Source organism: Equus przewalskii, chromosome 11 (genome assembly GCF_037783145.1).
Source record: "Equus przewalskii isolate Varuska chromosome 11, EquPr2, whole genome shotgun sequence".
NCBI lineage: Eukaryota > Metazoa > Chordata > Mammalia > Perissodactyla > Equidae > Equus > Equus przewalskii.
In genome coordinates, this window is record NC_091841.1 from 26,733,583 (window position 1) to 26,755,610 (window position 22,028).

Here is a 22,028-nt window from a genome sequence, read left to right on the forward strand (position 1 = left end):
TTTTTTGTTTTTGTTTTTTTGAGGAAGATTAGCCCTGAGCTAACTATTGCCAATCCTCCTCTTTTTGCTGAGGAAGACTGGCCCTGAGCTACTTCCTCTACTTTATATGTGGGACGCCTACCACAGCATGGCTTGCCAAGCGGTGCCATGTCTTCACCTGGGATCCGAACCAGCGAACCCTGGGCTGCCGAGAAGCGGAATGTGCGCACTTAACCACTGCGCCACTGGGCCGGCCCCATCAAGTTGTTTTGATAATACAAAATTTGGGTGAAAAGTCAGCTTTAGCATCCTGTTTACTTCTGTGTTTTGGTTTGGAAGAAATTCTGCTAGACTTGGATACATAGATGCAAATAGTGGCAGGTTTATAACAGTTGAACTTGCAATTTCAGATACATAAAATGGGTCCAGAAGCTTGATTATTATATAAATTTAAAACACAATTAGTGACACAAGAAAACTAATGGTGTCATGATGGGAGACGTGAAAGCTTTTTGCACGAGGAATGAGCACAGGCAGAGGCTCCTTGGCCTTGCTTGCCTGGCATTTGTTGGTCTGAGTGCAGCGTGTGTGGGAGCAGCGCTCCTGGGCCTGCACCGCGGCCATCCTCAGGGCACGTTTTATGTGCACAAAAATGAGTTTGAATTTCCCTTACCAGCAGCCAACATTTTTTTTTCCCCTTTTTTCTCCCAAAGCCCCCTGGTACATAGTTGCGTATTTTTAGTTTTGGGTCCTTCTAGTGGTGGCATGTGGGACGCTGCCTCAGCGTGGCCTGATGAGCGGTGCCATGTCTGCGCCCAGGATCCGAACTGGCAAAACCCTGGGCCGCCAAAGCAGAGGGCGAGAACTTTAACCACTCAGCCACGGGGCCGGCCCCGAGCAGCCAACATTTTGACAGCTTCCATAGTAGATCTTAAGTATCTCACCTAAGTGTGTTTTGAAGTCCTTGAACTATTTTTTTTAAAGATGTGAGTCAATCAGCCCCCCGAAGTATCCTTAGGATTTTCTGGAACAGTCTGAAAGCCACTATTACAGGAAGGCTGAGGCCTGGGCCATGGCCTTCAGTAAATAAGCAGGCTGCTCTGGGCTGGGGGTGGTGGTAGGAACAGCACAGCCCCTGTCCTCATGCTTTTACACGGCAGAAGGCCAGGAGCAGAGTGAAGCCATGATCCTTGGGTGATTGAGTAGTCTGAGGTCAGAAAAGACGTGTAAAAAGTGAGAACTCTTTAGCAGGTGCAAGTGAGAGGAAATTTGGGAAGAGTTTGCGGGAGGTGGGTTTTAGAATGGGACATAGAAGGATGGAAGAAGGATCAGCCGGCAGGATTGGGGTGGGGAGAGAAACCGTGAGGAAGGCAGAGAGATGGGGACTCTGGTCTATGGCTCCAGCCTTCCAGTCAGATCTGTGAGAGGAGGAGGGCAGCGAGGCTGGAAAGCAGGTGAAATTGGGGGTGCGGAGCGCTGGGCGCAGGTTAAGATGTCTACGTTTAACTGCAAAGAACAGGCACAGGCCAGACGGAAGGTCGCCACGGGAGGGCATGATCTCACATCTTGAGTTTAGGAACCTGAATCTTGCCAACAGGTACCAAAACTAATAAACGTTTGTCCTTACTCGCCCTAAATCGGACCCGGCCCCAGGCACGCCGTTTGTAGCGGGCCGATGGACGTGAGGCCAGCGCTGTCCATGGTGACGGCTTTTGTGTAGCGTGACGCTTGCATCCATTTTCTCAAAACCGCTCGTGAGGGGCATCAGCCCTCTCGGTAGACGAGGACGCTGAGGCTGCCTTAGGGTCACGGCCGGGAAGGCCTTGCGACGCCAAGTCTGCTCTCCGGCCGCCACGCTGCCCCGAGGCTGTCAGGCCCCGAGGGCCAGCGCCCAGCCGCCCGCAGAGCTTCCGGGACTCCCGCCGGGTCCTGGCTCCGCCTCGTCGCTCCCTCGCGCTGGGAGCTCCGCCCCCCGAGGGCCCGGCGAACCGCCACTTCCGCGACGGCCAATGAGACCTAGCGGAGGGCGGGGCGGGACGCCGCTGAGAGCCAATCCGGTGGGGGGGCGGGGCTGCGGCGGGTGGGAGCCGAGCGGCCGCCCCGCGGGCTTCCCAGCCGGGAGAGAGCCCGGCGCGGGCGGCGCGCACGGGGCCCCGTTGTGCGCGCGCCCGCCCGCCGCCCGCCGCCCGCGCAGTCCCCCGGCCGCTCCGCCCTCCGGGTCGTGGGGCCCGTCCCTCTCCTGCTGTCCTGTCGCCGCCCGGACAGGGGCTCGGGAGCCGGGCCGGGACAGGGGCGGGAGCCGCGGGACGAGCGCCTGAGGTGGGTGCCGAGCGGGAGGCCGGGAGGTCGGGCGGGCGGGCGCCTGGGTCTGCCCCGCAACGGACCCCGCTTCGAGGTGGGGAGAGGCCGGCCGGTTGCGGAGCCCGCCTCCCGGCCTGCCTGCGTCCCGAGCACTGCTGCCCGCGCCCTGGTTCCCCTCCCAGGCCAGCAGCCTCCCCACCGGGGACACCCCGCCCCTCTCGCTGCCCGCAGCCTCCTCACCCCTCTTGCCCTTTGTCGCTGTGCACCTGCCCCCTGGGCCCTGTGCCCCCACTCCGCCTCCAGGCCGACCCCAGCCCAGCCTTACCTCCTTAGGACCCAGCACCAAATTACACTCGCTCCTTCAGCCCCCATCCGTCCCTCTTTGTCGTCTGTACACCTGTCACCTCAGTTCTGTTCATCCACTCCACCCCATCCCCCAACATCTTCATCTCAATCCAGCCCAGGCCATCATCCCCTCCCTCTCCCTGGGACTATCCCCCACACCTGCCCCACTCAGTCCCAGCCCCACGTCCTCCCCATCCTACTCCTTTGTTGTCTCTGCAGCTGTCCCCTCGGCTCCATTCATCCTTCTCCCCCAATTATGCAAACCCCAGCCCAGTCTCCCATCTCCTTTTGACCAGTGAGCTCCCCCTCCCCAGCTCTGCTCTGGCATTCCTGGGGATCAGTGCCCAGCCCGCTGCTCCCTCAGCCTAGCCATTTCCCCTGCTCTTTGAGCCCAGCCCGCTCACCCCCTCCCCAGGGTGACCCTGTCCCCCTCTCCCAGCTGGTCCAGTCTTCCCTGCTCTCTCCCACACACAGCCTATCTCCCTATCCTCATGGATTCTCTTCTTACTGTGCTCCTCTCCCATCCCGCCTGGCCTCAGCTGTCTATACCGCCCTCGCTCCCCCACAGGTGCCTGTGGAGACGCCATGGAGCTTAGCAGCAAGAAGAAGCTTCACGCCCTATCCCTGGCTGAGAAGATCCAGGTGCTGGAGCTCCTGGACGAGTCCAAGATGTCCCAGTCGGAGGTGGCCCGGCGCTTCCAGGTCTCTCAGCCCCAGATCTCACGCATCTGCAAGAATAAGGAGAAGCTGCTGGCCGACTGGTGCAGCGGCACGGCCAACCGGGAGCGCAAGCGCAAGCGCGAGTCCAAGTACAGCGGCATCGATGAGGCTCTGCTCTGCTGGTACCACATTGCCCGGGCCAAGGCCTGGGACGTGACGGGGCCCATGCTGCTCCACAAAGCCAAGGAGCTGGCCGACATCATGGGCCAGGATTTCGTGCCCAGCATCGGCTGGCTGGTCCGCTGGAAACGCCGAAACAACGTAGGCTTTGGGGCCCGCCATGTACTCGCGCCTCGGTTCCCCCCGGAGCCGCCTCCTCCGGTCCCCACATCCCAGGCCCAGCCACCTCTTTCCCTCAAGGACTTCTCCCCAGAGGACGTTTTTGGCTGCGCTGAAGTGCCCTTGCTGTATCGCGCCGTGCCTGGCACCGTGGGGGCCTGTGGCCACGTCCAGGTGCTGCTGTGTGCCAACAGTAGGGGCACAGAGAAGCGGCGGGTGTTGGTCAGTGGGCTCCGGGCCGCGCCGAGCTGCTTCTTTGGGGTCAGCAGCGAGGCTCTGCCTGCCTCCTACCACCCCGACCTGGGCATCCCCTGGTCAGAGTGGTTGGTGCAGTTCGACCGGGACATGGGGCGGCAGGGCCGGCAGGTTGCCTTGCTGCTGGCAGCCCGAGTGGTGGAGGGGTTGGCGGGCCCGCCCAGGCTCCACCACATAAGGCTCCTGCCTCTGTCAGCTGCCAGCACCACGCCTTCCCTGCCCACCTCTGTGGTCCGGGCCTTCAAGGCCCATTACCGGCACCGTCTGTTGGGCAAGCTGGCTGCCGTGCAGAGCGAGAGGGCTGGCACTTCGCTGGCCGAGGCTGGGGCAGGGATCACAGTGCTGGACGCTGTGCACATGGCAGCGGTCGCCTGGGCCAAGGTGCCCCCTCGGCTCATTGTAAGCAGCTTCATTCAGGAAGGGCTGGCCCCAGGCAAAACGCCTCTGTCCCCGGACAAAGCCTCTGAGATGCCACCAGTCCCCAGTGGGCTGAGCCTTGAGGAATTTTCCCGCTTCGTGGACCTGGAGGGTGAGGAGCCCGTGTCTGGAGTGTGCAAAGAGGAGATGGGCCCTGAAGACGAGGAGGGGGTCAGAGAGGATGCCTTTGCGCCCTTGCCCACCAAAGCTGACGCCCTCCGGGCCCTGGGCACGTTGAGGAGGTGGTTGGAGTGTCATGGCACCTCCCCTGAGCTGTTTGAAAAATTCTACGCCTGCGAGGAGGAGGTGGAACGGCTCTGCTGCCTGTGAAGGGCCCCCCGCTGCTCTCCGGAGCCCCCTCTCCTGTTTCCCATGGAAACGCCCTCTCGCAGAAAGCAGATTGTAGGCTGGTCTTTTTCCCGTGGAAATGGAGCTCTTGTGAAAGGTGGAGAAGAGAGACAAGTTGGGAGACCGAGTCTAAGCTCTGAGCGGAAGTTGTCCCAGCCCTGAGGAGAGGGGTCCAAGACGGGGCGTCGGGGGAGCGAAGCTGCGGAGTTTCTGAACCTCCAGGGGGGCTGGGACGTGGGAAGGTGGAATTTGGGCTTTCCAGACAGGCTGATCCCGTGAACTCTGTCAAAAACAGATCTGCTTTTGGAAATAAAGTTTTTAATCAAAAAAGAGGCGTTATTTTCATAGGAGAAAGGTGAAAACTTTCAACTCAGATTCTTTAAATGGCTTGCTGAGGGTCGCTGCGGCGCAGCTGTCTGCTGCTGACCAGTAGGGATCTTCGTCTAGAATTCCAGCAGGCCGGACTCCCGGGGATAGGGCCTTTTCATCAGCGAACAGACAGATCCCCAGGATTGCCCCAGACATTCTGCTGCTCTGATAATTTCCCTCTCAGATGGGGGGGGGGGGGTGCATCAGGCAGGACGAGGCCGGCTAGGGACATTCTAGGACAACAGAAAGGAGCCAGAACTTGGAATAGTTGTTTATTCATTTGATCATTTCACAACATCTCTTCAGCAAGGCCTCCTGTGTGACAAGGCTGTGACAATTGTGTCCCTGCTGGGCAGGACCTTGCGGACAATGACTGTGGAGCGTGATTAAGGGCTGTCACAGAGGCATATGCAAGGTCCTGTGGCCCCCTAGAACCTGGGGAGACTCCTGGAGGAGGTGAGCCTCGAGCTGCCGCTGGAAGGACAGACAGGAATGGGAAGGACAGTTCAGGCCAAGGGGCGGCAGGCGCAGGCCGACTGGGAGTGAAGGAGCCCAGTGCAGCTGGCAGAGGCAGGTAGGCCCGCCAGCGCACAGCGGGAGGCTGGGGGACAGGAGGGGTCTTTAGCCTACCGAGCTCAGTGGTGGGGCACCCCAAAGAGTTTCAGTCAAGGCGGGGACAGGTCATGGGTGGAGTTCTAGAATAGCTGAGAAGTGGAAGGTGGGTCAGAGCTTTGAGCCCTAGGTTCAGAGAGACTCCGATGGGTCCAGGTGAGAGATGGTGAAGCCCAAGCCAGATCGGGGAAGTAGGGTGTGAAGAGGATGGTCTTACCTGGGAAGCGTCTGGACTTTGCATGCAGACAGACTCTGGATCATAGGGAATCCGGCTCGGGGCCAAAAGCCTATTGTGGCCTGAAAGGCAATAGCCCCTCAGAAGCCAGCACTTCTGGAGGGCACTGCAGCCGAGGATGCGGGCAGCTGCGCACATCTGCATTCCCAGCCGTGACACCTCCTTACTGGGCCTCAGGCACTTCCCAGGTGCCTCTGCTGAGATGTCCTTATTAGGAGCGTTGGAGGGGACACTTTCTCCACTTGGACGAAGTGCCTTTCACTCCTAGCCCTTCTCTCTCTCCCTTCCCCCGTCCACAGTCCCCAAAGAGGCAGGGGACTTTGATTTGGGGTTCCTGACAGAAGGACATTCCCTGATCTGCACCGCATGTCATCTGCCCTCCCCCAGTGCTGCTTCTTTGGGGAAAACGGAACCCTGGGAGCCGGCGCCCCCCTGCCTCTTGCTTGCACTCTCACTGTGAATAAAGGCTGACTGTTGTTCCGGTTTGGCTCATTGTCCCGGTTGACCACCTCCACACCTGGCAGCTCCCCAAGGACGGCTGACTTTTAAGGAGTTCTGAAGCCGCCTGCTGGTCTTCCATTTCTAGGCAAAGATTCCAAATCATTTAGCCTTTCCTCACAGCTTCTGTTTTTCCTACCTGTATTCATTTAAAGTGTCCTTTGTCTGAAATCATTCCAGTTCTGACGTATCTCTTTTTAAATGTTGAAACCAACATTACGCAATCCCTAAAGGCCTGATGAAAACAACGAAGAGGGGACCGGCCAGCCCTCTGCTCTCGGGTGTCCCAGTCCTGTCACAGCAGCAACTCATTGCGGACATCTTCCCAGAGCTTTTGTTTCAAAGCCACAAGTAATCTCCTCCTTTCTCGCAGTGTTCTCACATTATCACACCTTGCCTCGTTGTAGGTGACTGCTACGGCTCATTCAGGCCATGTTTCCTGACTTCTTTCTTGTGGAGCAGACCCTGGGCTGGGCCCCCGGAGCTGGTGCAGAACAAGACAGAGAGGACCCTTTCTCTCAAAGCCCTCACTTTCTAGTAGAGGGACATAAGAGGAGACAGGTAAACAAGCAATCACCATCATTCCGGATAGTGATAAGGGCCAAGATGAAAATAAAATAATGTCAGAGAGAGCAACTCGGGGAGGGGAGTCAGGGAATAGCCTTTGGGATCAGGAGGAAACACCCCTTCTTCCGAAGGAAGAGCATTCTCTGCAAAGGGAACAGTAGGTACAAACATCTAAGGGTAGAAACAGCTTGACAGGTTTAAGATCAGAGAGCCATCCTGTGGCTGAAAGCGAGAAAGAGAGACAGAGAGAGAGAGAGGGAGAGAGAGAAAGCCACCCAGAGGAGGAGGGCAGGGGGTGGGCGGGGCACTTCCATTTCTGTCCAAGTGAGACAGAAGGGATTTTTTTTTGGAGGGGGAGATTTAGACAAATTGGTGTGTTTTATGTTTAAAAAAAATCTAATTCTAGTTGCGGTGTGCAGAGCAACTGGTGGGACTTCCTCGTGGGAAGGGCATAGGTATGAAGGGGTGAGAGGAAGTGGAGGGGACGTCTGCTCTTCCCACGGATGGAACTGTTTACCAAGGGCAGGTGGTCCCGTCCAAAGGTGCACATATCGCCAATTCAAAGTGGGAAGGACCCAAAGAAATGATGTGCATTCTTTCAGTTTATTTACAAGCTTGTAAGGAACACCCTCTGTGGTCAGAAGGCATGCAAGGCTCCAGGGCAGCAAAGATGACTCAGACAGTCCCTGTGCCGGGGATGCACACAAACCAGAGGGGGAAATAGACGGGACCTGTAACACAGCTCAGCCGTGAGGATTGACCAAGTGAATATTTATGGAATGCTTACTCCTTGCCAGGCACTGTTTTAAACACTATGCATGTGTTGGATATTATTGCTGTTATTATTATTATATTCAGCAGCAGCAGCGTTCAAGAAGGTGGTGGACTGGATGCAGGAAGATCGCTTCTCATCTTCTCGTCTCTCTGCATTGCACTCTGAGTCCTTTCTTCCCGACGACCTTCCAGTTCTCTCCAGCTATGACAGTTCTTTTGTCTTTTCAAATATACATAATCATTTTTATACTTTCTGGTTTCTTCTCTTTTAATTCTTTTATATAGTATTTAAATATTTCATGTATGGTTATTTCACATTTTTATATCGATCAATCTAATATCTTAAAACTTTGGCGGACTAAATCTGTTGCTTTTGTTTCTACTGATGCTTGAATTCAGGGTGGCTTTTTACCTTGTGGGTCTGGTAATTTTTTGATGTGGGAATTTTTTCATTGGTTGCAGTTAATCTCTGGAGAACCTGAAGATCGTGTAGAAAAACTTGTAGTTACTCCTACCAGACACAAGGGGGCGCGCCTACCATGATAAATTAACTTCTGGGCCGAAGGTGTCCCAGACTGAAGGTAGCGTGGCGACTAGGCCCAGGGTTCGTGGTTCACGGGGGAGCCCATCTCATTCTTCATTTTTTTCCACTACAGGGAGAGGCAGGTTTCTTTGTGCGTCCCTTTACCAGTGGTGGACGTTTCCAGTTTACCTTTTCACTAAAGGTGCAGCCCCTTCCAGCATTTTGACTTAAGTTATGAGTCTTGGTTCGGCTCCCTGCGGTCTAAGGTCTAGTCTTCTGTTCCCTGTGGTTCTGTTCCAGGCGGATCTCCAAGGGGGCAGCGTCAGCGTTTGCCCCAAGGGCGGACTCTTTCCGACAAGTGGCTTGCACTCACTTCCTTGTTTCGAAGGGGTCTTTGGGAAGTTCCCTCATTTCTTGCAAAGTTAGCAATGGTTTCAACATCATGCTTATTACAATGGGTCTGGAGTCTAGGTGCTATATAGTAGGAGGGCTCTGGGGAAAATCCCGAGCGCCAGCCTGCCAGTGGGGAAGTCGGGAAGACCAGGTCTCTTTCCTTCATTTAGTCATTGGTTCAACATGATTTATTGAGCACCTCTGCATGCCAGCTAGAGTTTTGATGATGAGCAAAAACAGTTGCTTCTGGGAGCTCATAGTTCAGAGGAGAGACAATTATAATCAAGAGCTAGACAAATGAAAGTACATAATTAGAGACTGGAGCAGGGGAATGACATGAAAGCACAAGCCAGCGGTCTCAAACTGTGGCCCATACCTGTAGCCCCAGCAGCATCTGGGAATTCAGTGGGATGCAAATTCTTGGACCCTCCCCAAACCTCCTGAATCAGAAACTCCGGGGTGGGACCCAGCAATCTCCATTTTAGCAAGCCCTCCAGGTGATTCTGAACCATTAGCATAAGTGAAAGGAACCTGACCTAGACAGAGGAGCTAAGGAAAGTTTCACTAAGAAAGAGATGCTGAACTGAGAGCTGAAGGGTGAGCGGGAGCTACATAGGCAGTGAGAACAGCACGTGCAAATGTCCTGTGGTGGGAGAGAACCTGGTCTTTTTAAGGAACCAAGAGAAGGTGGACATCCAAGCGCCTTGGAGGCTGTGGAAGGAGCTTGCTTTGATCCCTCAGAGTAATGGGAAGCCATCGAGGGGGACAAGAGGAGTAGGGTAACTTGATCAGAATTGCATTTGAAAAAGTGGAGTTATTTGTCCAAATTTGGGACAGGATCAGGGCTGTAGGATTAGGAGTGGAAAAAAGGGAGTGACTCTTAGAATATTTTAGAAACAGGGCGAAGAAGAGTTGGGAACTCCTGCGCTGTGGAAGGAGGGCGGAAGGAGAGCTTCTCTGAGCTGTCTGGCCTGGGGGTGGACCTGGGCTGCAGAGCAGTGCAGCGGGAGCAGGAGGAGGGGAAACCCCAGGTGCCTTGGGATGCTCAAGGATCCGTGACCAGAGATGGTTGGCAGCGTGGGCCTGGAGCTCAGACGGTGGTCAGGATGGAGACTCTTGTCACTCCTCTTGGTGCAGCTGTTTAGCAAGTCTGGCAAAAGTGGTTTGACCCAGGATCATCCCAAGGTTGTGTCATTGCCCCCTTTCCTGGCACATGTAGCCTTAGTGTCACTACACACATAAGTTAGTCTCCTGTAATTTCTCTTCCTGCGACAACTGATATAAAAATAACCATGACGTTTGGCAGCATGAATCCAATGAGACATTATTTCACAGTTTTCCCAAGTTATGAGCCCTTTACGTGCGACCCTCAGACTCCACCCCCATTTTTAACCTCGAAGCAGGTTCATTTACTATTTCCTAGTTCTTAGGGATTCAAGTTCTCAAAAATCATGCTGACCTGGGGCTGGCCCCGTGGCCGAGTGGTTAAGTTCGCGCGCTCCACTGCAGGCGGCCCAGTGTTTCGTCGGTTCGAGTCCTGGGTGCGGACATGGCACTGCTCATCAGACCACGCTGAGGTGGCGTCCCGCATGCCACAGCTGGAGGGACCCACAACTGGGAATATACAGCTGTGTGCTGGGGGGCTTTGGGGAGAAGAATTTAAACATAAAAAGAATGGCAACAGATGTTAGCTCAGGTGCCAATCCTTAAAAACAAAAGAAAATCATGCTGACCTCTAATAGCATCTGTTAATTCCTTTAACGTGTGTCCCTTGCTGATGTGAAAACATCCTGCTTTTAAAAATATTGTCAGTCATCTCCTGCCTTATCTTTGTTTGTCTTTCCAGCCTCCTTTCCAAGAAGAGCGGGGTGTTTTCTCACTAATCACACCAGCTTCACCCTAACCTCGCCCCAGCCTGTTCTCCCAGTCCAGCGAGCAGCCCTGCCCGGGGCTAGAGGAGGAGCTTGGGCCCAGAACTGCACGGGCCCGGCGTGCGGCCTGCCACACTCTCTGGTTCTAATGAGCGTAGAGGGAAAAGCTCTAGCCCCCTCTGGAGATGCCTCTGGAGAGAACCACAGAGGGACACCGGAAGCCCACGCCCAGACTGTGCAAAGGCAGCCTTACAGGCGTAGTTACTACCCCAAAAAGGACTTAATGAAAACAAAACCAAAAAAGGATTTTAAATTTGATTCTCTTGCTAACTGGTACTGTGGTGAGAAATGGCAAACTCCAGAGGACCACTCTGACCTCCTGCTCTTTTCTTGGTCCATTTCTAAGAGCCAGCTCCCCTTTCATGTGCATACTGTTTGCTCCCTTCCAACCACTGACTGCCCCCAGAGGTGTTCCAACGGCTGCTGTACCATCACCGCTGGTTCCAGCCTAAAATCTCTGGCACTGCAGTGGTGCTGGACGGTCACTGGAACTCACGGACTGACCAGTTGGAAGAGATCTCAGAGGAAACTGAGGCACAGAAAGGGCAGTGACTTGCTCAGACAGACCCTGTTTTTCCACAGCAGGAATGTAAGCTTCGTGAATCTGTGCCAAAGTGGAGGCTGCTAGAACTAGGAGTTCAAGTCACTTCCACCAGACTCACAACTTTCTCAGCTTGAAAGGGCAGCACGTTTCTGCTATTAGGAGCAGCCAGAGCGCCATTTCTTAACTAGCGTGTGTAAACGTCACAGGAGACCTTTTACAACACGGATTCCTAGGCCCCAGCCTCAGAGACTCTGATTCCATTCCGGGTGGGGCCTGGGAGTCTGCATTTCTAACCAGCTCCAGGAGGGCCCGAGGCCGCTGACCCACGGACCACACCGGGATCACTCCTGACCTCGAAACTCGCATTCCCTTACCAACGACGTTAAGTTAGGGTGAAGGCAAAACTGTTGCAACAAAGAGATGTCAGGACGCAGCAGCCAAGGGGGTCAGGTGGGCTGTGCCCCCAATGTCACCCGGGTTCCTGGCCAGCAGAGCGTCTCCTGCATCCACAGCAGTGCCTTCCAGGTCACCATTTCCAGCCAACAAGTGAGGCATCTCCTTTCAAGCAAGCGATGGGCAATCTGCCCGCATCCCTTCTGCTCACATTTCTCCAGCAAGAGCCCGTGCACAGGCCCCGCCGAGCTGCACGGGAGAATGGGGAACACGGGCTGGCCCAGCGGCCATGCTGACGATGCACACGGAGGGGCTGACGCTGTCACGCTTGGCTCAGGGGCAATTTGAACTTAGGTGACCCGTGGGAGACTGTCACAAGCCAGGGAGAGCAGCATAGCAGAGTAATTGGGCTCTGGAGCGGAGGCTCAGATGCGTCCAGGCAACTCGTGCGACATACCAGCCATGTGCCCTGGGACGAATTACACACCGTCTCTGAGCCAACGCCACCTCCTCTGTGATAACAGCATTGTGCTGGTTTCAGAGGGAGCCCCCAGTAAATGGCAGGAAGTCCAGGCATTCTGATCTCAGACCAGATCAGGACATTAGCGGGTACAAATTCTGCTCACTTTATTGTCAGTTAAATGAACCCTCTTAGTCAGTTTTTAATTCCCACTTAGCAGTCGAGATGGGTAAAGAAAACAAGTCCCATCGGATGGGAGTGGGCCAAGTAGACACCCTTGACTCCTGGACCTCCACTGGAGACAACCTCGAGAGGGGCCCCGGGCAGGGCAACCTCTCAGAGATGGGGGAGCAGGACCAAGGAAGCAGGTGGGGGGCTGCAGTGGGAGGAGAGGGGTGCGGAGTGGAATCGGCACTTCATTCAACAACCATTTACCGGCAGCTTATGCATCAGGCTCCTTCCTGGGAAATGATCAGAAGACCCCAGACTTCCAGGAGCTCCGGGTCCAGCGAGGACAGCAAGAAGTCAACAACCTTGATAAGCGCAGGCGAGGGCTACGAGCAAGGCATGTGGGCGGCGGGGTCTGCAAACCCCACACTCAGTCTGAGGCAATGAGGACGCGAGCTGAGGAAGGACTCCAGGAGACAGTGGTCGGCCTCAGGGGCTCAGCCAGAGGGACGATGGAGTCACCCTGCGGCCACTGTTGGCCAGGAGGGAACAAGCCTTCCAGGCTGAGGGTGACGGGAGAACACAGCTTGTTCTCCACGAGCGGGGCTGGGCTGCCAGGGCCACCAAGGGGGAGGAAAGCTAGTGGGCAGGGAGGGCCCAGGAGCTGGGAGAGTTCCGGCTTTTTCCTGAAGGTGACGGGAGCCACTGAAGGACAGGCAGAGTCGTAAAGGCTGCTCTCCAGCGGTGCAGGGAGAGGTGTGGAATGAGGTGGGGTGGGGGGCCCACCAGGACAGGATGGCATCACAGGAATCCAGGGCCTGGCTGGCGCTGAGGCTGCCCAGCGGGGCCTCTGAGAGCTCTTCAAGGAGTGACGTCACAGGATGGGGCCGGAGTGTCACCAGCACTGCTGGCTAGTGAGTTCACTTCACAGACTCGGGAAGGAAAGGAACCAAGGCAAGGGCTGCCAGCCTTGGATTCTGGGCTGCGTCCAGACGGGGGAGTCCTGGCCCGGCTGCCGTCTCCCCAGCCCCCTCTGCCTACGCGAGGCTGGGAGATGCCCTGATGAGGAAGGGCTGAGCTTCCTGCATCCATATCGGAATCACAGCTGGTGCTTTCAACTTGGCCTCCGGTCCAGGCAGTTGGGCGGTGGTCTCGCTGGGGAGCTGCCAGCTTTGCCTGGCCAAGCTCATTGCCACAAGTGGAGGAGGTATTCGTAGCTGAGGAAGGTGACGGCGTTGACAGGGAAGGCGCGGGCACTGTTGATGGTGAGCCCCCGGAAGAAGACCCCCAGTCCTTCCTGCCGGGCGCTGCTTACTATGCAGTCCAGCACCCCTCGGTGAGCCCTCTGGTTTAGCCCAGCCATCTGCATCCGGGACTTGATCACGTCTAAGGGGGTGGCCGTGACCCAGGAGGTGATGCCGGCAAAGCCCCCTGCCACCAGCACTGTGGCTGAGCCTGGAGTAGAGGAAGCCCAGGGTGGGAGTCAGGCTAAGGCACAAAGCATCCGCCCCCATCACTAGCCTCCCCCCCCATCCTCCACTGCACGGCCAGCTCCCCTGCCTTCCCCCTCTCTGTCCCGCACCCTCTCACGCCACTTCACTTACTGGGATTCTGGCCCTCTGGCGTGGACTGGTGACAGAGACATTCGTAGGTGATAAAATAGATCCCCATGGTGGGGGTGTCCCTCAGCGTCAGGGCCCAGGCCCCTCGGAACAGCCCCCGGGGCCCTTCTTCCTGGAAGATGGAGGTGGCACAGTGCACAGGCCCCCGGTACCGCGGTGGGGGGCTCCCTGGCTTCGCCCTCGGCTCTGTCTGGTTTTGCAGCCGGACTTTGATGAGGTCGAAAGGGGCCAAGAAGTAGGCCTGTAGGGAAGGAAGCGTGAAGGCCTCAGGTGGGGCCGTGGGCAGGAACAGTCAGCTCATCTTAACAAGAGACAAGCGGTGGGCAGAGGGGCAGCATCTTCCTGGAGGACGTTGCCGGCTCTGCTGCCAGCTCTCAGCTCTTGCAAGAGCAGCCGGGGATGGTCCAGGGCCACCGCCTTTAGCGTCAAGACCCTGACAGCGAGCAGCACCGCCCCTCTCCTCGGGCAACAGCACCCAACTTGCCTGGCATGCACATGGCACTTGGGGACAAGCCAGGATTGTTTTTCCAGGGGTGGGGGTAGGTTGCTAGCCGCCCGAAAGCAGAGATGAGCATCTGCAGGGACTGGGTCTGGAGAAAGGGTTCAGTCTGTGCCCACGAAACAGCAAAGGACTAACCTCTCCCCAGGGTCAAGGAGGCCACCTCGTTAGTGTTGGGGACTCAGCTTCATGGGGTCTTCCTCTTAGGGCCCCTGGGGGGGAACACAGGCCAGCCTTTCCTGCCTCTCACAAACTCCCAACCACTACACTCCCAACAGAAGGTGGGGGACAGGGTGGCACCTGCAGGTCCTAGAACTCTTATCGCCTGGCTGAGGCAGAGGGGGGCCACAGGTCTGGAGCTGGGGCTGTGGGGGGAGGTCGGGGGAGGGGGAGGTGTGGGCCAGGGATGCAACCAGGTCAAGGCGAGCTGTTACTGTTCAGGTGAGAACTGAGGCCCAAGCTGAGGTTAACATATCATTTGGGGCTCATGTACTTTTTTCTTCCTTCCTTCCTCCCTTCCTGTCTTGCTTCCACGGAAGGTATGTGAGCTCAGCTCCCCAGCCCTGGAGAAGGCTGATGGCAGAGGATGCTGGCGGTTGGCCCTAGCGGTAATCTTTAGAGGGTGGCAGGCTAAGTTTGCCTACTTCCTTCCCGCAGGCAGGGCAGTGGGCTGGGGACCCTCCCCGTGAGATGGGACTCTCCTGTCACCCTCCGGAGCCTGTGGGTGGTGCCGAGCGGGCTTCTCCAGAGGGTGTTCTCCTGAGCCCCGACCAAAGGTGGGGTGGCAGGCAGGAGCTGGTTAGGCCCCTCCCCTCCACATCCCGTGCCCATGGGGGCAGTGGGGACATTGGACATTACAGCACCATTTGATGGGGTCCACCTAAGCCCAGCCAAAAGCAACTTTTGTGCACACAGAGGCTGTCAGTTCCTGCCCTGTGCTAACAAGAATTACTTCCCGCCTCTTCCCCCGGTCTCCACCCTATAACTCATTTTCTTTTTTCTTTTTCTTTGAGGAAGATTAGCCCTGAGCTAACATCCATGCCCATCTTCCTCTACTTTATATGTGGGACGCCTGCCGCAGCATGGCTTGCCAAGCAGTGTGCAGGTCCGCACCCAGGCTCTGAACCGGCAAACCCCAGGCCACTGAAGCGGAACATGCAAACTTAACCACTGCGCCAGTGGGCCAGCCCCTGTAACTCATTTTCTGCTCCAAGACCCTGTGAAACCGAAGCCACGGGCTCCAGTTTGTCCCTGGACCCAGGCCCCATCAGTGACTCTACAGTCCCCAGTTCTGCTATCGGTTCTGCTTTCTAAAGAGCTGGAGAGGAGGGTGACTGAGGAGCTGGGCCTGGCTAGGCCTGAAGCAGGCCGCTTGGCCTGGGGGCTCAGTTCTCTCCCTTGTTTTTGTGGGGTGCCAGGTCTCGAGCCTTGGGAAATACACAGGCATGAGTCCCACACATGAAGGGGCAGGAGAAGAGCCAGGCCCTTTGGGGCCTTATGAATCATTAATTCACTTGAGTGAGCCTCCTGACTCTGTCCTTTCTCCTTGCTCTCTGCCCGGTGAAGTGTGTCAGGAGCATCAGAGCACGTGCCAAACAGATGGTGACCTGAGGTCCCTGGCTGGGGTGTGGGACAGAGCCAGGCACGTGTCCCTCTGCCTCTATGCCCAGGCCCCCATTCAGCTGGGGTTCTCCCTGGAGCCGGAGGCCCCTCTTCCCTCCACCCCACCCCTCAGGAGCTGGTACTTAATTGCTGAGAACAAAGACCAAAACCAAATGATCAGAGTCACTTAATGATTAACACCCTGGGCCTCTCCCAGTGAGGTCTGTGGACTGGAGCCCGGTAAGGCTCACCGACTGAGGCCACCCAGAGGCTGCAGGTAGAAGGGCTGAGCAGGGCAGAGGCTAGGTGAGTGCCAGGACCACATCAAGATCAGAGGGCTTGGGCTCAGAGCTCTGTGGGGGCTGTCAGTTCTCCAGGGTGAAAGGCCATCTTGGAGAGAGGTCATCCCACAGCCCTAAGGCTGGCAGACCGCTCTGGAGGTGGGCAAGCCCTCAGCCTCAGACTGGGGTGTTGGCTGCTTCTCCATGGGTCCTCTTGTCACCCTCCCCTCCCCGCCCCTGAGCTCTCTGCCTTTGCCTCCTCTGTTCTCCATGACCCTCTGCTCCAGGCCTACAGCCTGGAGGGCCACTGCTCAGTCTGGCCAGGTCATCGGGACCAGCCAGGAGCTGGCCACTTCCCCACAGCTCCTGATCTTCTGCCTGGGGAAGGCCTGGGGCCTGCAGCTGTGGGTCGCCAGAGGGGGCTGGGAAGAAAAAGAGGGAACTGACCATCATTGCATCCATGTGTGTGTGCACACGTGCACCCCCAGGATGCCTTCTCACCTGCAGGAAGCCCCCAGTGCAGCCGGCTATGAAGATGTGTGTGTAGCTGGGCGGCTGGGCCCGCCGCTCCTGGTGGGAGGTTGCTGTGAGAGCCAGCAGGGTATTGCTGTAGATCCCGAAAAGGACGGAGTTGACCACGGCGATGCTCGCGATGGGGAAGCTCATCCCCTTGAAGAAGCCCAGGAGCTGCAGAGAGACCAGGCTAGAGTGGGTAGGGGGCCATAGGGGTCCCCTTTGCCCTTTCCAGCCCTGCAAGGGCCTCCTCTGGCTGGAAACCACTCCCGAGCCCAGCCACAGGGCGGTGGACTCAGGGTGAGGCTGAGGATGGCCTCAGCTCCACCCTGGGGCACTGAGCTATTACCGTGCCCCCCATTGCCCCAGACTTGAGTCTTCTCTCTTCCAGGGGCAGAGCTCTGCCAGGGGGTGGCAGGGAAGGAAGCTGGAGCTGACTGACTGCCCTTGATACCTCCCACCCCAAAGCCCCCAAAGAAGCAGGCCACCCACCGACTCATGGCGGTAAGTCTTGACCATGCAGTCGACGATGCCCCGGTACGTGGTCTGGGTCTGTAGCCGCACCTGGGTGGGGAGGACAGAGCTGGAGGGCAGGCTGGGCTCCCTCTGCCCCTTTGAGCAGGATGCCAGCAGGGCAGGAGAGGGGGGAAGGGGCCTTGTCAGCCAGTTCCTGCTCTCAGGGCGCCCTGACATTTGGTTCCAGCGACATTTTTCATTCTTCAGGTGCCTCCCCTAGACTCACCTTTACAGTGTCAAAGGGGTATCCCAGGACCAAGCCCAGAGCTCCTGTGGTGACAAGAAGGTGCTATGAGTGAGGGCCCTCGAGCCAGGCCAAGGAAACAAGTCTGTGCCGAGAGGAAAGAGAGTCAGGCAGGAGGCAAGAGGGCAGGGCCGTCTCAGACCCCTGAGTCCAGCCTTCCTGCCAGACCCCAAAGAAACTCCAGCTGGCCCCCTTGCACCCTCCTCCACACCAGGCACTGGGGTAGCAAGGCATGGGGACAAGGGGACAACCAGAGGGAGCCCCGCCCTGCGTGGAGGATGCACATGCAGAAGGGAGGAGAAACCATAGACACGCTGTGTCCTCACTGGGAGCTTACACCCAAGTGCCTTGCTGGCTTATGGGACCCTGGGACTCTGGAACAATCTCCAGTGCTCCTGCCAGCTTTACTCCATCCTTCCTTCAACTCACAACTTCTGTAGAGGGTGGGGCCTTGATCCAGACCAGGCCCCGCCCTCCTAACGCTCTGCCCCCATCAGCAGGCAAGGGGTCCTTGGAGGAGTCTTGCTGGTACCAGGGAAGGGGGCCTGCCCCCCCCCCCCCCGCCCCGGCCATCTCCCCACTTCCTGGTCTTGCCCTCCCTGGCACAGGCTGGTCCTGGAGCTCTGGGCGAGATCATATCCCCAGGAGGCAGGTTCAGAATGTCCTTTTCTTTTTCCTAAGAGAAATGTCACCCAGAAGCTGGCCTGGGCGTGCAGCCCATTGCCAGGTAGGGCAGGGCCCAAAGGGGAACTCAGGACAGCAGGTGAGGTCAAAAGTGAACTTCCTTTCTGAGCCCCACAGGGTGGGCCTGGAGAGTGGGGTTCGTGGTGCAGGTGCTGTGGGTGGGAGAGTGCTCACCTTGGCTCCCTCTCTCTGCAGGTGTGGGGCAGGGTGGCCTTGGGACACAGCCAGCACCCTCCCACCTGCTCTTCCTTCTCCTTCCCCTCAGGCAACTCCCAGGAGGCTCAGGATGGCTGGCTCTGAGCCTCCAAGGCAACTAGGACTTTGGCCTCAGCTTCTCCTATGTCACTCCCCCCTCCACCGCTTCCCCAGGAAGTGACCCATCACTGGGGATAAGGTGACAGAAGGAAGAAAAACATCTCACCAGAGATCCAGCCGGCCACAAACTCCTCCACAGGCATTGTCAGGCAGGGCGGGTACCCGTGGCTCCAGCAGAGGAGGCGCTGGTCAAAGTGAGATTCTACCCTCCCTCTCCCTCGGACCCTGGACTGATAACCTGCCGCTAATGTTTAACCGTGGCGGGAGGGTGAGCAGTGGCCCGGTGCCCAGGAGAGGGGAGCAAGCCAACTTGGGTGGCCCTGACGGGCCGGGGAGGTGTGCAGAGTGTGAATCTCATGGGGCAGGAATGATGGCCCACGGCGACTTGAGCCCCTGCCAGCCAACACGGCCTTGCAGCGTGACCAAGCGGGGCAGCCGGGCTCAGGCCCCAAGTCAGGCCGTCCAGGGCTGCCTCAGTCAGCTAAAGTCTAATAGGCCTGCTCCTTGCAAGGCCCCGCCTGCCCAGCCCAGCCCGGCCCACCTCCTATTCGTCCCCACAGCCCTACGTACCAGGTGGCCCACCCTCCCCGGAACAGGCAGCGACGCCAGCGAGAAGGAGCATGGCCACCAGGGGGCAGGCCCAGCCCGCAGTTGCAGTTGCCTGGGCATCGGGGAACCGCCCCAGTCCAAGGAGGGGAAACAACCCCCAGGGGAGTGACTCACCAGGGCCCGAAGCTCCACCCTCTCCCTGGCTTGTTTACCACAATGACAACCCGTGTGAGTCACAAACAGCCTCCTCTTCTCCGAGCCTTTTTCCCAGGAGAAAGCTGGGGATTTTGAGTGTATAAAGGGTGGCGTGTCTCTCTGCTTGGGGCTGACCAGGTTGTGACTGCCCATTTCTCTTTGGACAACTACTATCAAACTATCAAACTATCAGGACAGGACCTGAATCCCTCTCCCTGGAGGACAGCGGGAGGTGGAGGCACAGAGGAGGGGGTCCTTCTTTCGAGGGTAAATAGATCCAGTGCGGAGGCGCCACTGCCCGAGGAATGCTAGGAAGGCTTCAAATGGGGGCGCCAACCCTTGACCCCTGCCTTTCTCTCACACCTCACCTAATATTAATATGACCTTCAAAACACATCCCAAATCCAACCACTCCTTGCCTCCTCCACAGCTACCACCCTGGCCCAAGCCACCATCACCTCCACTTGGATTCCTGCCCCTCACTGGCCTCCCCTCTTGCCCCTTTCCCGTCAGTTCTCCACACAGCAGCCAGAGCGATGCAGTGGAAATCTAAGTCAGACCATGTCTCCCCTCTGCCCCACACCCTGCAATGGCCCCATCGTACTCAGAGTCCAAACCAAAGTCCCTCCTAGGCTCCAGGAGCCCTCACACTGCCCCCCCCCCCCCCCACTCCTCTGATCGCATCTCTGGCCACGCCCCTGCTCGCTCTGCTCCAGCCACCCTGGCCTCCTCTTCAAACAGGCACGCGCCTCCAGGCCTTTGCACTGGCTGTCTCTTCTTCCTGTTGGCTTCCTCTAGCCTGGGCTCAAACGTCACCCACGCAGAAAGCCCACCCTGACCATCTCTTTGGATATTGCCCTCTGCTCCCCCGCCCCCACCTCGCATTCCTCGTGCCCCTTCTCTGGCTCTACCTTTGCTTTCTCCCATTGCACACATCACCTTCTGACACGCTGTGGTTAACATGTCTGTCTGGGCAGGGATTTCTGGCTGTTCTCTTTACTATGTGGCACAGAGTTGGCACCAATAAATACTTGTTGAAAGATTGAATGAGTGGACAAGTCAGGGAGCAGCATTAGTGAGCAGGCCCGCAGCCAGCCCTGGGGCTCCTGTTCTCTCTCCCCATCTCCAAAAGGGACATACCCCCCTCACCCTGGCATTCACCCCCACCCCCAGCCTCACCTGCTGTGCTCTGACTGCCCCGGGCTTCCCTGGGGTCCTAACCATGCTCCTGCGGCTCCCGATGCCTGGAATGCCTTCTGGAATTTCCTCCAGTGCCCCTCCTCGCCAGACCTGGGTTGCCGTCTCCTCACCCTACCACACATCCTGCCAGATGTCAGCCTTGTTATTTAACCTTTCTGATCCTGTTTTCTCGTCATAAAATGGAGATATAAGACTTACCTGTTAGTGGTTATAAGGATTGAAGCGCTTAGGAAAAGTCTGGCACATTGTGTGTGCTCCACAAATGGCAGCTACTATTACGCCTATTTCCACTGACGGGGTCCCCGGGGATGACAAGAGGAAACACACGGGAAAGGCCTGGACACAGTGGGTGCTCAGGAATTGAGGACCCTTCTCTTCCTGCTTGTAGCAGTTTATAGCTCTTAAGGCAATTCTCTCATCTTATGTAGTTTTAAACATGCATTTCTCCTGGGCTTCTTTCTCTCTCCTCTCTCCCTCCACTCCCCAATTAAAGCAGAATATAAGCTTCCTGAGGGCAGGGGCCGTGTCCCACTCAGGTCTCCATCCCCTGCGCTAGCCTGGGCCCTGTATCTAGCAAGTACTCAACAACACAGAACTATATTCCCAGCTGGTTTAGGGAGGCCACCGAGACATTGTGTCCTGCTCTGAGGGGCCCAGGGCTCAGAACTCAGAGGGAGATGCCTGTTCCCACTGCACACTCTTCTCTCCGGCTCACGTCTGAGCTTCCTCGAGCCCTTAGGTCATGCTAGGAAGGAAGACATGATGTAACGGGCTCAGCTGTGGGCAGTGTAGGGCTGGGGGGCAGGCAAAGGGCTGTTTGAAATATTGAGGAAACTTGGACTAGGTTAGGACCTGGAGCTGCCTTCCGATGCCGGGGAAGCGGAATGGGGTGAGCCCACTTCCCCCTCCCGACATCCCTGGTCTGATCGCCCACCCACTGTTGTCACTTGGAACAACCTCCGATTCCTCTGGCTCAGGAAGGTGCCCACGGACCCGTTTTTCTCCTTGAGATCTACACCTCAGGCACACACAGGCTAGTGTTGCCAGGACATGTTGGTGCCCTGACTCTGGGGACAGGTGGGTACACACCCGCCTCTTCCAGCTGCTACAACTCTTCCCCTCCTGGGAATATTCTCAAGGTCTCAGGTTGTGTGCCTAAGACAGCGAGGGCTCACGTGAGTGCTCCATGGAAAAACAAGTGAGCCTGGCCTGGGTTTGTGACATATAATTTGAGGGTCCTTGGAGGGTATGGAGTCCAACCTCCTCATTTCACGGATGAGGAAACTGAGGCCGGAGGAGAAGGGGCTTGTCCAGGATGAGTCAGGACAGGGACCCAGTCTACTGACCACAGCGGCGAGCCCATCACCCCCACGGCCTGAGGGCGCTGCAGTACAGGCCGTTGCTGCGTCTCCTTCGCCCGGGCCCAGATCATTGTGGATCCCTGACACGGCCCAGGAAGCATCTCCATTCCACGGGTGAGGGGTCCGGCCCCAAGTCACACGCAAAGGAGTGCCGGAGCTCGCGTCCCTATCCCCGACTGCCTTGAACCTTCGCCACACCCTGTTACAGGCCATCAGTCTGGGCCTGTGTGTGGGAGCCATCGCCCTCGGTCACTGGGGTTGGTGGCGGGGCCGCTTCGCAGCGCGGCCATCCCTCAGGCGGAACCAGACGCAGACTAGCGGATCGGCGTCCCGGGC

The 22,028-nt window shown here is 57.3% G+C and overlaps 3 protein-coding genes and 1 long non-coding RNA gene across 10 annotated transcripts in view; 3 read left to right on the plus strand and 1 right to left on the minus strand.

Moving 5' to 3' along the window:
• The first annotated feature begins 2,089 nt into the window (after positions 1-2,089).
• TIGD3 (tigger transposable element derived 3) lies at positions 2,090-4,976 on the plus strand. Its single transcript, XM_070565450.1, has 2 exons — positions 2,090-2,298; positions 3,194-4,976. Exon 2 carries the CDS (start codon positions 3,211-3,213, stop codon positions 4,624-4,626), a length of 1,416 nt encoding a protein of 471 aa, XP_070421551.1. The 5' UTR covers positions 2,090-2,298; positions 3,194-3,210; the 3' UTR covers positions 4,627-4,976.
• Positions 4,977-6,547: 1,571 nt separating this feature from the next.
• Positions 6,548-7,948, plus strand: LOC139074509 (uncharacterized). The gene is made up of 2 exons (XR_011524163.1): positions 6,548-6,919; positions 7,784-7,948. It is a non-coding gene; the product is annotated as an uncharacterized lncRNA (long non-coding RNA).
• SLC25A45 (solute carrier family 25 member 45) lies at positions 7,510-22,008 on the minus strand. Of its 4 annotated transcripts, none has more exons than XM_008544691.2 (6): positions 18,494-22,008; positions 17,371-17,473; positions 17,121-17,192; positions 16,617-16,802; positions 13,716-13,974; positions 7,510-13,566 (listed from the first exon to the last, which is right to left on the minus strand). In XM_008544691.2, exons 3-6 carry the CDS (start codon positions 17,145-17,147, stop codon positions 13,298-13,300), a joined length of 741 nt encoding a protein of 246 aa, XP_008542913.1. In that variant the 5' UTR covers positions 17,148-17,192; positions 17,371-17,473; positions 18,494-22,008; the 3' UTR covers positions 7,510-13,297. The 4 variants fall into 4 exon arrangements, with proteins under 4 accessions (XP_008542913.1, XP_008542912.1, XP_008542910.1 ...); XM_008544690.2 differs by lacking the exon at positions 18,494-22,008 and adding an exon at positions 18,247-18,365 and having other exon boundaries at positions 17,371-17,414; XM_008544688.2 differs by having other exon boundaries at positions 12,086-13,566; positions 17,371-17,414; positions 18,494-19,214.
• The window catches only part of FRMD8 (FERM domain containing 8), a 46,531-nt gene continuing 37,530 nt past the window's right edge, over positions 13,028-22,028 (plus strand). For 2 of the 4 annotated variants that reach the window (XM_070565443.1, XM_070565447.1), the window contains exons 1-4: positions 13,028-13,447; positions 14,772-14,840; positions 17,020-17,132; positions 18,338-18,581. The gene's annotated coding sequence lies outside the window, so the exon portion shown is untranslated. The remainder of the gene's footprint in view (positions 13,448-14,771; positions 14,841-17,019; positions 17,133-18,337; positions 18,582-22,028) is intronic. The other 2 variants (XM_070565442.1, XM_070565446.1) reach the window with 1 other exon arrangement.

Bases quoted from the DNA above. Each gene is read 5' to 3' on its own strand.
- TIGD3 (XM_070565450.1), top strand. From the start codon at position 3,211: ATGGAGCTTAGCAGCAAGAAGAAGCTTCACGCCCTATCCCTGGCTGAG.
- SLC25A45 (XM_008544688.2), bottom strand. From the start codon at position 18,530: ATGCCTGTGGAGGAGTTTGTGGCCGGCTGGATCTCTG. The intron at 17,415-18,493 runs GTGAGATGTTTT...TTGTCACCACAG, and splicing joins TGTGGCCGGCTGGATCTCTG to GAGCTCTGGGCTTGGTCCTG. The intron at 13,975-16,616 runs GTGAGAAGGCAT...CCTTCCCTACAG, and splicing joins GCACTGGGGGCTTCCTGCAG to GCCTACTTCTTGGCCCCTTT.